The sequence below is a fragment of the Sipha flava genome, unplaced genomic scaffold, assembly GCF_003268045.1.
Source record: "Sipha flava isolate LNK unplaced genomic scaffold, YSA_version1 176_pilon_pilon, whole genome shotgun sequence".
NCBI classification, from domain to species: Eukaryota; Metazoa; Arthropoda; class Insecta; order Hemiptera; family Aphididae; genus Sipha; species Sipha flava.
Window position 1 is genome coordinate 1,656,972 of NW_020272062.1, and position 16,339 is coordinate 1,673,310.

Sequence of the window (16,339 nt, forward strand, 5' to 3'; positions counted from 1 at the left end):
GGTTTTAAAAAATGGAAGACGGCAGATCGTAGACCCATACCGTGCCCCGATCCAAGGGTACATGGTACCATCCTATATCGCATATGCAATCGACAAATGCGCAGCGGCCCTTTATCTTTAATCGAACCCTACTATTACCCGGACCTTTTTTGAAGGGCGGTGAGGTGATATAATTTTGTTTGTGCCTCCTCGTACCTATTTTAGCAACAATATGTACAAACAGTGAGTGTGTAAGTGTGATTGAGTGTTCTATTTATCTGTATATTAATGTATGTGGAGACGGTGGTGGAAAACTCGTCGTCGCACGATAACGAACAATTGATTTAAGGATTATTGTACGTCCCCTCAAACGCTTGTCATGGTGGTAGCCTGTCGACGATAATAATGTATGTATTATTCAACCTTGACCATATCTTTCTGCGAATTTATATATACATGCACATGTGTAAATATATATAAGTATTTGTGTGAGTATGTGTGTGTGTGTGTGTGTGTGTGTGTGTGTGTGTGCGCGCACGTATATGGTCACCTATGGTTGCCTGAATACGTATGTACCTATGTATTATACCTAACCATGCCTATGGCAAGTATTCAGGTATACTACATGACTTGATATTTATGTATATATTTGCACATCAGCAGTCTGCAGGAGACCACGCAAACGATTATTCATCTCGCTACAAATCACCTGTTGAACCGTAAGGGCCAATGTGCTGCATGTGCAAATACATAAACAATACGGTATGATTGTTCGTATATGCTTCACTAAATTTTTAGTAGGGTTGGAGAATGCTTTTACGACCGCAATCTATTTATTTTTTTTTGTCTAATTTTAATTTCGGCTCCATTTCACGTATAAGTGCAATACATCTAAAACCAATGCACATATTTACAACAATTGAGTTTAATGACCATAAAATCTGCCTGCGGTACCTATTACTTCATATCATTCATATCAATTATATCAAATCATTCTATACTTTAATTGTTATCAATATACTTTACTGATAACCATTTATTAAAATTATATTGTTATTATATTATTATTGTTATATTATTTATTATAGATTACCATTTATAAGTATTTATTTTGTAAGAAATCGAACTTTCGGTTGGACCTACAAGTAGGTATGCTACAAAATCATTATATGTACATTGTCTTGATGTTGTATCGTATTTTTAACCTCTTTAAATTTTATTGTTGTTACACGTATAAAAATCAAACAGGGATGCCTATATTTATTTTGTGATGAGCTTGTTATCTGAAAATATAATTGCTCTGCAAAATCAGTGAATTACAATAACTACTTCTTTTATTATTCATACTTACCTAACAATAATATTAACTTGAACAATTAAACAATTTTACAATATTTATTAATTATTCTCTTGTACACCATCTGAAAAATATCACATCATCTTTGTCAAGTTCTTGTTTCCAGTACCCTGGAATACCTAAATATTCCAGAAAATATGCAAAAAATTGTTGTTTTACTATTGTATAATTTTCTCGATTGTTAAGTGTCAAGATTATCTATCTGTATATAGTTTAATGCATTGCCATTTGAATTTAACGGTAACTATATAAGCGTGTTATTCAAATTTTTAATGGCATCATTCATAAAACGCAACCATTAAAATGCATATCACAGTATATCGTTATAGATAAATTGTTTTCCACGTTGACTTCCAATGTCAGAGAATTTAATATTATAAAGTTTTTATTCACGTTTGTTGGTATTTAAAATTTCATTTTTTTAAAAATTTATGCAATACGTATCATTTTTTTTTTTAGCTTTTTTTATTATTAAAAAATAGTGTATTTACAATCTATAAAAACAAGGTATAATGAGTAAGTGTAAATAAGTATCATAAAATTAAACTTATTGAAAGTTAATAATACGTGTTTGTTCTTACAGTCAGTAAATCGAAATTATTATTATTTTTTTTCATACCATTTTTGTAGTGAAAGATTCATGATACGTTTATCATGCAGTGTATGATAAACGTTGGAATATTTCACTGTGCTAAAAACACTATATTGTGGTATCGCATTGCGTGTATACATTATTTCTGCACAGCTACTCGCAATGTTATAACAATCGTAATAGTATCGTCTGTGATGACAGATACAATGGTTTATGCTTGATATTTAAATTTTGAAATGGTCTAAAAAGTTCTATTTCAGTGGGTTGACGCGAAACGAATTCTTTATACCAGAAGAATTAGTTAAGTCGCACGCAGCGGATTCTTAATCTTCATTAATTGAAACAATAGCACGTTCAATGATTTTAAAATATTCTTGTGGAACGCGAAACTTTACGATAACGTTATAATACGAGTCGTATAATATTGTTAAGCTGACTATATTACTTGACGCACTTGTCTTGGCTCACTTGTGTACATAATATAAGTATATAAGTACATTAATACAAACTGGAAGGCGTTGTTCGATCATTGAAAATATAAAAATATTGATTTCAAACTTTCGCGTGTAATATTATATTATACCTTTTTGTGTTGGTATAGGTTTATACGTCAATACTATATTTTATTTTTAAACAAATTAAATGTCAATGTTAAATATTCTTGTAATAAACTTCTACACGAATAATGCCGTTGGAATCAACAACTACAATATAAATACAAAATCGATCGAATTGAATAATTCATGATTATATATATAAATATACATGTTATAACGTTGTTTTCTCTTATTACTTGGCAATAAACGAGGCAATCATGGTGAATAGGTAAAAAAAAAAATCGATAAACTATAGTAAAGTGTGTTTTCGCTTAGGTTCGAAGAAACTCATTGAAAAAAAAATACAGAAAGTAATGATTAGATACATCGTTTGTAAATGTTATATATATATATATATATATAGTTATATAATATGTAATTTCTGTAAATATTTTTGATTTCGATTGTAACGTACACACCTATCGTCGTAGCGATTCAAAAAATTATTCAAACAAACCGTAGATATATACTTTTGCTCTCCGATGGTTAAATAAAACAAGGGGTACACCGAATGTACTGAATTTTTGACAACCGACTTGATTTCTGCCGGAACCATATTAGAACAATATTATTATTGTATAATATACCAGTGTTCAGGAGTCACGTTGTTGTGTTACGATATATCTTCAATTGGTCGGGGGGATCTCGTGGTATTTGGCGTTTTAAATATTGCACGTTTCTCGCCGGTGGTGGGTGTGCAACGAGCATAGGTGCGTGCTGATTAAGATATCATCGACCTTTCGGCAGATGTTGTGTTGTAGAGAAATGTATCTGAACGTCCCCTATAGATGTGACTACGACACTACGTTTTAGTAAAACTTATTTACTTTCTCCCCTGCACCCCAGGAAGGTTGATAATGATTTTTACGAAACATTTCCTTGTGCGCAATACTCCAACGGTTGAATATCCATCACTCTACGACGGTGTTGTGATTTTCCTGAAAAAAAAAAAATGTTTGGAAGTATGGAACTCGGAAAGAACCCACGTTTTGTTGTGCGTATACATAAACAAAATATCGTTTGATAGTCGGAAAAACAATATACGGATGTATAGCTCTGAAACGTTTGGGTGCACGGTGGAGCCAAACACATTTGGTGTTCAATCCCGTGCATTTGATTTGTATATATTATATCGCACGTGCGTGCGGGTGCACAATAAGTTTGTGACGATAATTATACGTATAAATATGTATAGTTTGGTGCCAAACGTTGTGCAAGCTGCTTATTTACATGCATACGTAATACGGTGATGTACGGGCCAACAACACGTGACAGTGTTTGTATAAATATAATATGCGTGGGAGGGTAAACTGTACACGAGTTGTTACTAATATAACACCACGGGTGTATTTATGTGTATGATAATGGTGCACGCGTACGGAACACCGTTGTATATCTCATCTCATCTTACTCGTATATAAAGAGGCTGTGTTTGTTCGTTTGTTTGCAAAAATCTCAAAAACCATTGTACCAATTTCAAAAATTCTTTCACCATTTAATTAGGGATTTATACCTATAACTTAAATAATATTAGTCGAAATCCGATGTATTTATATGGTTATAGATTCTAGTGTTTCGAATTCGAAACACGGTCTTGGTGACCTAACTTTTTCCATTTTTTTTTTAGATTTTTTTTGTGTTTGTTTTACTTATTCATTTTATAATTGGTTGCCTTACGATGATTTTAATGTATAATACGACTGGGAAAATTTTATTGGATATCCAAAATTAATAATAAAATATGTATTTTCGTCGCGCTATGGTCAAACACGTTACGGTGACAGTGATAATACTGTACAGCGGGAGCCTTAATACCCCGTATACCTATGATTCCTAGTGATTTACCTCTCCAGCTTAAGAAACTTCAATTCCCCATTTAGGTTTCATCCGCTATTATAATTAGTAAGGCTCAAGGCCAAACATTTGAATGTGTTGATATTTATTTGCGCTCTGGCTGTTTTTCATGTGGACAGTTATGTGTGAAATTATCAATAACAGGTAAACCGTAAAATCAGTTTATAATTTTACCAGATTGTTTGAAAACCAAAAATGTTATTTACTCTGAAGTATTCAATTAAATTAAAAAAATTTATATAGTATTTAATTTAAATAAATATTACAAAAAAGATCGTATGACATTCTAATGACGCACAAAGTAGTTTATTATTACCTTACTAGATAACTGTGTTATTTAAAAAAAAGTTTCTAAAATAAAAGAAATAAAAAAATATTAAAACATAGTAATCCAACCCGTACATCGATTATAATGCGGAACGATGTACATGTAGAATAGCTATATGTATAAAAGAAGGTTAAATTGTAGGCGATAAAAAGTTCACCGGGTCAAATATACTTATGAAAAATATAGCAATAGCAAAGCGGATATCATGTATATAGTCGCAGCTATATTATATAATAAAAAAAAAAATAAATCTTAAACACCCAGTACTAAGAATCACACAGTATAATTTCATCGCAAGTAAAAAAGTTTGACACCTAGAAAAGTGAGCATGGGTTAGTTTGTAAATATATATTGCGACGCCGTTTAATATTAACAAAACGTCATCTGTGCATGCCTCACATGTTAATTTTAGGTTTGACAGATAGCCGGAGCATGTTACACACATTATCACGTATACTCCACTAGATATTGTACATTGATATACACGTGTGTTAGTGTACACATGGTATGCGCTGCGGAAGGATGTGAGAAACAAAAGTTCGAATACGATTGGTCGCGCTCGAACGCGGTTCGTAACGGAAGTGGTGGCAAGACGGAGCTGATAATAACAAGACCGACCGTGTTAGTTATTATTCGTAATCGATTGTCTCATCGCGTCGGTGTTAGAGAGAGACGGTATATTTTTTCTTTTCAACACCTCGGAAAAGTAAGTTGGTGAATGCTGTGAGCCTCCACAACCCCCAGGGATAAATTATAATATTGTATTATAATACGGCTGTAGCGATGGTGATGTTGTTATAACGATGAAACGGTATCGGTTTACGTTGCAGACGATAGTGTTACGGTTTGATGCGATTAGTGCGCGGTCGTTGCGGGGTAAGTGCCGTTCGCGAGTTAGAGCATGAGGACGACCCGTCGGCGACGGTAAAGGTTTGCATAATAATTTGAATAATTTTGGTGAACGATTAAGATGTGTGCAGCACGCGCGGCAAGACTAGTGCGCAGCTAGTGGTGTTAAGGTCTCCCGAGAAATCTAACGGGACAAATCATATTATATAACTCGTAGTAATCAGGAGAAGAAAGAAATACGACGCGGCTACAGGATGCTGAACGTGGATGGATGTCGCGGGAAAAGTGCACGTATACTCCATAGATACATAATAATATGTCGGTAATATTATAATACACACCGTCTACAAGTATACGGGACACGCATTATAATAATATCACCACGTAATGTATAAACATATTTCATTCCACCACATGTTATTGTCGTCGCGACGGAAATGCTAATACCGTTTGCCTCCTTGAATCGCGTACACACAACCGTTTCCCGCGTGTACATGATGTGCCCCGAAGTTTATTCGGCATTTGTATGGGAAAGATATTATAATAATACACTTTCAGCCACTTAATATTATTTATATATTATTTAGTATGAAAACTGTTACTGAATGTGAGTGTAACTGCTGGTGGACGAGAAATTATGAGAACCATATTTTACGACGAAACTTTGATGGTTATTTTATCCCGTATTATTTTCTCCTTCTCATATCCTTACTCTTTTCATAACACTGTTACCTCCCTGACCGTGGTATCGCGTGAGTAGATAAGATATCTTTACACTCTTATCCCTAAACGCGTCCGAGCACAAGACACAACGCCAACTTCACTCACACCTGTAAATATTTTGGTTAATAAATACAATAGAGCGTTTTCGGGAAAACAGTGTTTACAATTGACATGCATATAGATAGACACTTGTCTGAGAGAAAACCATCTACGTTTTAACACGAAACTTTATGTTTTAGAGAGGTAGGAATAGTTTTCCGTAAAATACTAAAGTACGGAAGAAATAATAAAGAAAGAAATATGTAGAGAGAAAGAGAGAGAGAGAGAAACAAGTTGCTTAAAAAAAAAAAAAAAACCTGATATTTAACTTAAATACTCACACATGTTATACCGTATTCCTGCATCCATCATAACTTTACCTTACTTTTAGATTACTCCCATCTTGGCAAAGGTTTTTAAAAATCCTCTGACAATTATTATTTTCCCCACACGGCGCGTTTGATGTCACCGCTTTGATTCTTACATGTAACTACTTAAATGCTTACGTGTGACGTGAAATTTCGGAAACAAACGTTTGTACCGTTGTCGTCAGAAATAGCGTCCTTGGTATTTGTATGCCAGTAAATCCTACTCGACGTTAAAATTTGCTACCTATGCCTCTTCCGCCGTTTTACTATCGACCGATGGCTACTTCAGAAGCTCGGCTGGCAATAAAAAATATCGCAAAACTTCATACTTACCATATGAAACGTCTTGTGTCTACGTTTATGTTGTATTATAATGTATGCACACACTATTGTCCAGTTAAGTTTATTGAAAAATTAGGTTTATTAAATGCGAAAAAAAATGTCTAACATACCATGAAAACATATTATAATGATGTACGAATTCATTCATATTTTGTATAAGCTCATCATACTGATCGTAACGTGATATCAAAAAATGATAAAACTTTCTATTTGTTCGATATTTTTTTTACCTATAAGTCAGTTTAGTAATGTTAGTATTGAAACGTATTCTACATCGATTTTTTTTATCAGAATGGTTTGATTGAAAGTATACACATATTATATTTATTGATGTATTTGTAATCATACAATTTAGATAATATATTTATGAAAAAAAAAAATAATGTGGATCCTTACAATAACTAAACTACTTGTATAAGCATTCGTCTATTTACATTTTTGTGTCATATTTTATTTCAAACTGCAACGGAATTACATCACAATTTATTCTCTGTAATTTATAGCTACATTATTGTTCGTAACATTTTTATATTAAACTATAATTTATTACACATCGTATCAATTGGCAACATTTTGCATAATGACATATCAAATCATATATATACTGTCGAAAATCGCATGGCTTATACACTACGCAGAGTTATGTACATTTTCCCATAATACAGATACCCTAAACTTAATCGCCATTTGTTTTTTATATTATTTAGTATTAGTTATTCAATGTCAGAATAACATGTAAACAGGTACCTGTCGTATTATTATTCCGTTTCACTGCACAACAAATATAAATTTTTTATAATTTAAATATAGCATTAACATGTCTACGACTTTAAACTAAGCATATTAATTTATTATTGATATAATTTATAAAATCATAATTATTATTTTATTCTGATAGCTGCTATTTTATTCAACTTTACATCGTTAGCAAAAATATAAAATTAGCTTCAAACTAAACATTAATTTTTAGAGAAAACTTTATATTTCATTTGACTACACCCCTTCGTGTTCAACTTTATTTATGCGTCTTTATCAATATATGTATAATATAATTGTTTTTGAAAATATTTTGATCTTTGTCAATGTTCGACTTATTTTATGGAAAATTGTTATGTGAAAATAACGCTAGGCTTTTGCATTCTTTGAATAAAAAAAAATAATCTACAATGATCGTCATAGTGTGAAATCAATTTTGTTATAATTTTTCTTCAGAACTTAACAAATTATATTATCTTTTGTTACAGAAGCATTGAAGCATAATGGCGGCTTTTGTGGCGAAGCAAGTGGTTGGAAACAAATTAAATGCCGTAAAAGGTACGCATTTACGTTATATTATTTCCTAAATCTTATACCGTTCTTGACATTATTCAGAATGTGATATAATTCATTTAGTTAACATTTTATTTATTTTTTTTTTTTTACAAAATTATTATATATAATAGTATTATGTACATTGAATGTCTGAAAACTTTTATATTTACGATAAGCATTGGCTTCATTTTTTGTATTATAAGGAGTAAAAGAATACGTTATATACATGAATAAATATTTGTAAAAAGAATGAAAAAAAAATGTAATCGATGGGAAATTGTCACCACTCTTTTGTCAAGGTACCCAGTAAGAGGTATCAGTTCAATGTGATTGTTCTTGTGATGGTCAATACATGTTACCAGGTATACGGTGATGAAAGTAGTAAGATAAAGTGGCATTGAGTGTAATCAAAATGGTTAGAATATTATGCCCTAGAGAATTTTAAAAAAGTTACTGAATTCAAAACACTATTAACTTTTGTTGGCCTCGAGACAACGCTGTCACCGAACACGCGAAACGAGTGGGAAAGCGTCCAAAATTCCTAGGAGACACAAGCTTCTTTACATATTATTATATGCCTAAAAAAAAAAATAACCAAATATAACTTAAAAATACGACTTTTAAGAAATTTAATGCAATAAAAAAACACAGTTATTTCCTTTTATTTCTCTAAAAGTCATCGTTCAAGGGACTTTTATTTTACATCATTCGATTTACATAAAAACTATATTTTCCGAAATAAAAATGTCCGTTTTTGTTCTCTCCAAACGTGTATAAGTTTTCATAGTTTCCATAAATCATTTAATTACTCATTGTGGGGTATTTATATATAAATATATATTATAGTATAATTTAGCTATGTTGAAATAATATTATCTTCGATTCGAAATTTAGAAATACGGAATTTCAAACACAGTAAATTTAAATTCATATTTACTTTCCACTAATTGTTGACATAATAACATATCACTACGGTGTTTAGAAAATATTTTTCCAGGGGTCGAAATAATATAATTCATATAACGCGTAGTATAATATGCCTATAATTTAGTTTTTATTTGATAACCGTCATGAAGTACCGTTAAATGATTTTATATACAAATAGAATTTGTTATTTTACTTCGATTTCTCGGTGTAACTTTGTTCTTTTGTTTAACTTAAAATCCGAGTAGATGAAGTTTATACCATTCTACACATTTGTATTTCATTGTTCAAGTATCAAATGTCGAATTAAAAGCAAGTATAGTAAATCGAATTTAAACAAAATAACGCGTGGAGTTCATAAATCATACAATTGTGGTTGCAGCAAAGTAACGTAGCCGTTATACTATAGAACCGTTAACTATTATTATATTATTATTATTATAAGTACCTGCACTGTATGCATTCGACTAGTGTATACGAAATTACTTGCCTTCACAAAGTTTTATATTATTATTACCTTTGTATCGTATTATACCGTGAGCCGAGACGAGACGGGGTAAAATAACGAATTTTAAAATATTCATACTGGGATTTATTTTCAGAATAACGAACCTTCTGCTTACACCCTAGTTGCATTCAAACGAACGCATGTTATCGTGACATTATTCCGCTTAGTTTAATAACTCGTAAAATAAATATTTATCTTTTTTTCCACCCCCACATATGTTACGTCTACGGCTGATATATTTCCGACTGCAAACTTCGAGCATTTTCAATTTTTAAAGTTCGTAGAAATTTGTACTGTCCGCGTACTGTATAATATATAGACTCGAATACGATGTACCTACACATGCGTTTATCGTTGTTTTCGATACAAATAATGTATCGTAATAAAAATATTTTTATGTCCGGAAAACGTTCACGTGCCATCCACCAATCATCGTGTAATACCTGCAGTACATAATATTATATTGTATGAACACAATATACGTCATAATATTTTACCTCCGTGATCCGAATACGAAATATAAAGTGGGCGCTCTGAGGATTAACCTCTTCAAATAAAATTGACTACCATCCCTCGCCTTGAATAATGTAATACACATCGTAATCCAGCGCTATTTGTTCCGGAAATAGGATTAATAAAGAAAAAGTAAAATCAAAAAGAAACTTAATTTATATTATATTTATTATATTATATATTATATTTATAATATATATATATTATATTTATATTTATATTAACTTAAACTTAATTTAAAACTTTAATTTATTTCTGGCTCGTTACTATCGTTTGCTTTTTCGAAATTCCTGCAATTTTTTTTAACTTTTACTACACGGATCATTCGAAACGAATTGTTTTTCCTGTCGTTCAAATGTTATGAGACTGTTAGACCACGACTATCGCGACTTGCAGCCTCTACGTAGATTGTTAGAAATCAACAATTAAACGAACAATCGTTGAAATCTCGAGAAAACCTTTGCTCGCATTTCTATTTCTCTGCGTGTTCATGTCATTATTTTCGTAGAGACGTCGATGGTGATGGTATTCAAGAAACGAATAGAACCAAACACGAGCTCGTATTTCATGTAGTTCAGCACAATGGGATAGTCCGCCCCATCACGTTACGCTCGTGTACATGTATATCATATAGATAATAAAAGTCCTCTTTCGTCCGCGGTGGCGTCGAACAAAGTGGATTTTAATTGCGGTGTCAAAATCTGACCGCATCCGACATGGCCACTCAGCGGGGTAAAAGTGGTCCGAATTTACAGGAAAAACCCATCCTTCCGTATGTACACGTTCACACACACACACACACACACACACACACACACACACACATACGCGCGCGTCTAAATGGACTTTCATCGATCGGCTTCGTTATTACAAGCACGTGTGTACGTATTATTTAGTTGTGTAGTCGTCAAATTAGCTAGGCGCCACGCCGCGTTCGCGCCGTTGCAGACAACGTCTGACAATGTTTTTTCGAAAACACGCATTGTGATAATAACGTTTCGGGCGGCGAAAAGCCGGACGACGGCAACAATGTGACAAAACGAACAGAGGCCAAATAGACGCCGCAGCATGTGATCTCGGGAAACACAGAAACATCCGTACAGTTTATAATAATAATAAATCGTCCGTATTTATTCCCCTGTTGTAAATCGGGCGCTTCGGGGCATTATTTTCCGCGCTCGTAATAATACATTATACGCCCGTAAACTACGGGGCCGAATCTCGTTCATATTATTATTATTTTTCTCGACGAATTCAATTTTTGCGAGCCCATCGTTTATTTCTCTGTTTTATTCCCGCCCATTATCACCGTCATGCCCATCGTGCGTGTTGAAATCTTCTATTGTCTCAAAGTACCCTATAAAATAAAAATATGACCATCGTCTTCGTCTACACGTGCATACACGCGCGCACAAACACACGCACACACATACACACACGTGTATAATTATAAATTAAATAAAATCAGTATATTTTTAATATTTGTATTTTAATATAAAAGTTAATAGTTTATTTATAGAAATAAATAGCCTGGAGTATAAGCTAAAAATTAAAGTCTTTAAGTTGGTCAATGTTTGCTTTTAAGAACACGTTGTAATATAATTGCCATAATGTATGATGCGTGTAGTAGACATTTTACATGTAAGTATCCTAAATTTATCATGGAGATCTGAGAACGAAATGCATATGAAAAAATGATATATGATTATTAAAATGATAATATTAATATTATTCCTTCTTTTGTTTTTTTCGTAGCCAGTTGCAATTTTATTGGCTTTTTGCGTACCTGATGATTTAAATTCGAAACCGGTCGTTCAATACTAATGTTTAATACTCCAGGCTAAGCATTTATCTATTTATTTATTTCTATGTATACACTATTTATTTGTGTATTGTATCATTGTTGTTAATATAATTCCGCCACCAACATATTCGTTTAAAAAAAATATACGTACAGAACTATTGCAAAGATCTAATAGTTTTCCTGGGTGAATGAGCACGATGACCCGCTACCATATGCATGTATAAAATCAGATGCAGTCGCTGATTGTTTGAGGGGGTATACGTTGGTGGCTGCAGCACCAGAATTAGTAGCCGCTCGACATGGTTAAAACCGTAGGTGTAGTAATAGTAATTTTTCCGCGTGCTGTGTAAATAACGGTCAGTTTATTATGAACGTTGAGAAACGATTAAGAACCCAACAGTGTACATCGTCATCATATATTACAAAGTCTTTATTTTTATTTTTATTAATTACCGACATGACGATTTCCCTGGATCTCTAAGGCTAAATGGCGTCACGGTGGTTCGGAGGGTAGTACCCACACATTCGTATATTTTCGCACGATTACTCAGTCGATCACTTTTTCCGCGCAAAACCGATGTAGTTGGACTACATATATATATATATATATATATATATATATATATATATATATATATATGGTATAAATCCACATAAATATATTAATATATTACCCTCCGCGTAAAAACTTTCAGGGTTATTAGAAAAATAATGACCATTTTCCTGCACCTTAAAATTGGGTTGAGTTAACATTTTTATGAATTATTTCCTGAAGTCGTTTCGTGGAACTTTTTTTCCATTCCGTCTTAGTGCTCAATTTTTCCCCCGCTCTATATTTCTTGTAAAATTTACCTTTTAGCACTACTTCTTACGTATACACACACACACATATGTGGTGACTAACTATGACCCGTGATAATTTATTAACCAATCCGCCAAAGTTTCAAATCAAATTGAAACATTTCATTAAAAAATATACTTTAAAAACAGAAGATTTTATTGTACTTGCAAAACAATGATGCATCAAAATTATCAACAAAAATCTTGTTGAGTTCTATTCAAATCTATCTTAATAGATTTTGTACATTGGATTCTACTTATATTTGTGAACAAGTATTTTAAACTATGAAAATCAATAAAAGCAAAATTTATTCTTGCATAAAAAATTAACATCTCCATGCCATTTTTTGTGTAAATTCGATGAAATTAGAACCGGATACTGATATTCTCTATGAAAAAAAAACAATACTCACATTGAAAAAAAGTATATATATTTATATTTTATATTTTTTCACATTTTTAAAAATTAGTATATAATACATAATTTATTTTTTCATTGCACCTATATTCCTATAATAAGATGTAAAACAAATTTACTACAGTAAAATATAATATTCCACTAACTTGAAAAATAAAAGTTAAATTCTTGGCCTAACTAATTTTTTATTTTTTTTTTAATACAACGACCTTTATAAAAATTTTGATCACCATTGCCTTAGGTAATCGATTGGATAAATATTTACCACCACAGTTATTGACCTATATGTATACAGCCGAACATAAAGTAAAAAGATCATGCACTTATTATTATTTTTTTCTGTTCTTCGATATTTTTAAGGACATACATAAATGTAGGTCTTTATAATTATCATTATATGATAGAACACATATAACATAAGATATTAAGAATATCAGAACAATTATATAAGTTTAGTATATTAAACATTTTATTATGTAACATTATTATGGCATGGCAAATATAATGAGAGCAGACATTATATATATATATATGATGGATAGTCCAGAGTTAGGCGCTGAATCGATATGCCGGGGCTACCGACACCTGAATCTTATTATTACCTTAATATCAAGTTATTTATTTAACATTAAATAAGCATCATATAATACGTTAATTTTTATATCATTACATAAAAGTAATACAGTTAATTTAATAAAATTATTCTGGGCCGCGCGGCTGGCTTGAATAAGCGGCCGCGGCGAGTGGTTATCGGACCTGAGCAGGTGCGATAGATAATTGGATACACGGTCGACAACAGAATTAAGCAAACGAGCGTATCGACCGTGATCACTTTACCAGTGGGCACTTGTGTAAGCACGCCGGAAAGGTTTGTACGGATATTGGTCCTGAAAAGAGCCATTTTTAGATTCGACGAATAGGTCTATGAATCGCGGAGCCCCGCATGTAAATGCCACTGGAGCCGGATTCGCGGTTGTTTTTTACGGCCGTAATTGCCGCAGCAGCCGACGAAGTTGCTATCGCCGTGAACGCCGCAATTGCCTTCGTCGTATTCGCCGCATCCGTCGTCGTTGTCGGTGTTGGTAAGTTGCGGCCTGTGTTTATAAAATAGACGTACGAGTTGCGGCCATATTGTATTTATCACTTCATATCAGCCTATCAGTGTTACCCAGAAGACACCACGTGGAGTTGATGAGTCGTCTCGCAAACATTTTTTTTTTTTTTATTATTATCTATATAAAAATGGTAAAAATTATGGTTAAATTAATTTTTTTAGATTATTGGTTGGGAGAAAACTTAATGATTTAACGAAATCAAACTGCTCTATTTCTTTTTGTACTAACTTTGTCATCTGTTGTCTTATAAATGCTTCTTTTTTACATACTTTCTTCGTTTTTATTCCATTGCTTATACATTTGATATACGTTTCTGATTGAATTTCTACTAACACATCAATAAAATTATAGATGTTAGGATGATTAGAATAGAACGATGAATTTATGTGTGAATGAAAGCTTTAACAGCCGTTTGTGGTACGGTTACAGCTAGCAGAAAACTGTGCCCAAAATATTTGAGGGAAACATGACGTCCGGAGACTTATAGTTTTCGAAAACATAGTCAATAAATTGTACAACCCGATCATCTTTAGAGGACAGTATTGCTAAAAAGTCATCCGTGAAATAATCAATGACGTTATCAGAATCCAAAAATGGCAAGCCAAAAAAAAAAAAAATTTGAAATAATATCTTTCATCTATATTTGTTATAAATATTCGTGAGTCCTAAACTTTGAATTTTCCCTTACTAACTTTGCCCTAAGTGAAATCGACATCCTGTTATTTTTGCATTAGGGAAGAATTCTGCTATAGCACTGTGGATAGCTTATTCAAAATTTATAACAACTTCAGTAGGAGAGCACGTTATAGAATGACGAATTAACACCGGGCCGCAATTAACTTAGTGATAAAATATGACCGGGCTGCAATTCACCGGTCTCCAACACGTTAATGACATGTCGGGCCGCAACTCACCCATAGCCGTCATTGTAATTGCCACAGTCGTCGTCGTAATCGTCGCAGCTATCATCGCCGTTATCGTCGTAATTGCCTTCGGGTGCTTCTATTCATCTTATCTTTTGGATGTTGATCGTTTTCAACGAAAGAATATTAGTGTCCATAATCTGCTTTGCTTTGGGGGAGTGGCTATGCCGTGAACTATTACAGGCTTGCGCCTCTACTAGGGGTGGGAAGTTTACGGAGATGGTGGGGTTAGTTAGGTTGGTCTGTCCAATTATGTGGGTAAGGTTTGAGTAAATGGTTGATGGTTGGAGAGAAGTGCGTTATTCCTAGGAGGTGGATGTGGTCATGGTCAGAGAAGGAGTTTTTGTAAAACATCGTTTTGGATTGAAAGTGAATGGAGTGTTTGATTGATTTAAAGTTTGCAGATTTAAGAAGGACCGAATTTTTAACGATATGTCCATGCTCCAAAAAATGTCCGGTATATATACTCAATCAGACATCGACGCTCCATTCTCATTGGTCGAATTTTTATCTATCCAGCCGACGATGTAAAACGACACTATTTCTCCGCTATATTGGTTGCCTTCATGCCGTTTTACATCGTCACAATGTTGTTCTAGGTCGCCCTGAAAAAGGCTGTTTTCGTCTGAGCGCGTGCTTCGTTACAGCACTTAGAAATAATAAGTTGGTACAACTTAGAAATATAACGCGCACATTGTTAGCTAAATATTGTATTGGCAAACAAAATAAGAAGAAATCAAGTAATCCCAGGAATCAATTTAAATTTAAATTAACTCTTTTGAAAGGACCACAGTATTTTATACGGGAACGGAATATATAAGGTAGTCCTGAATATGTCAATAATTGGATGTTACAGTCCGATCTTAGCATGCAGATTTACGCAAGTTTACTTGTCAAATTAATTAAATATTTTGTACTTAAAATATTCACAATAAATACAATTTTAACTTAAATTG

General features: G+C 32.8%; 1 protein-coding gene across 2 annotated transcripts in view; it reads left to right on the forward strand.

Annotated features, from left to right (window-relative positions):
* Positions 1–16,339, forward strand: part of LOC112680301 (complexin) — a 239,369-nt gene that overhangs the window by 92,713 nt on the left and 130,317 nt on the right. For both annotated transcript variants that reach the window (XM_025550352.1, XM_025550351.1), the window contains exon 4: positions 8,272–8,341. In XM_025550352.1, the coding sequence (XP_025406137.1) occupies positions 8,287–8,341 (55 nt within the window). In that variant the 5' untranslated portion in view covers positions 8,272–8,286. The remainder of the gene's footprint in view (positions 1–8,271; positions 8,342–16,339) is intronic.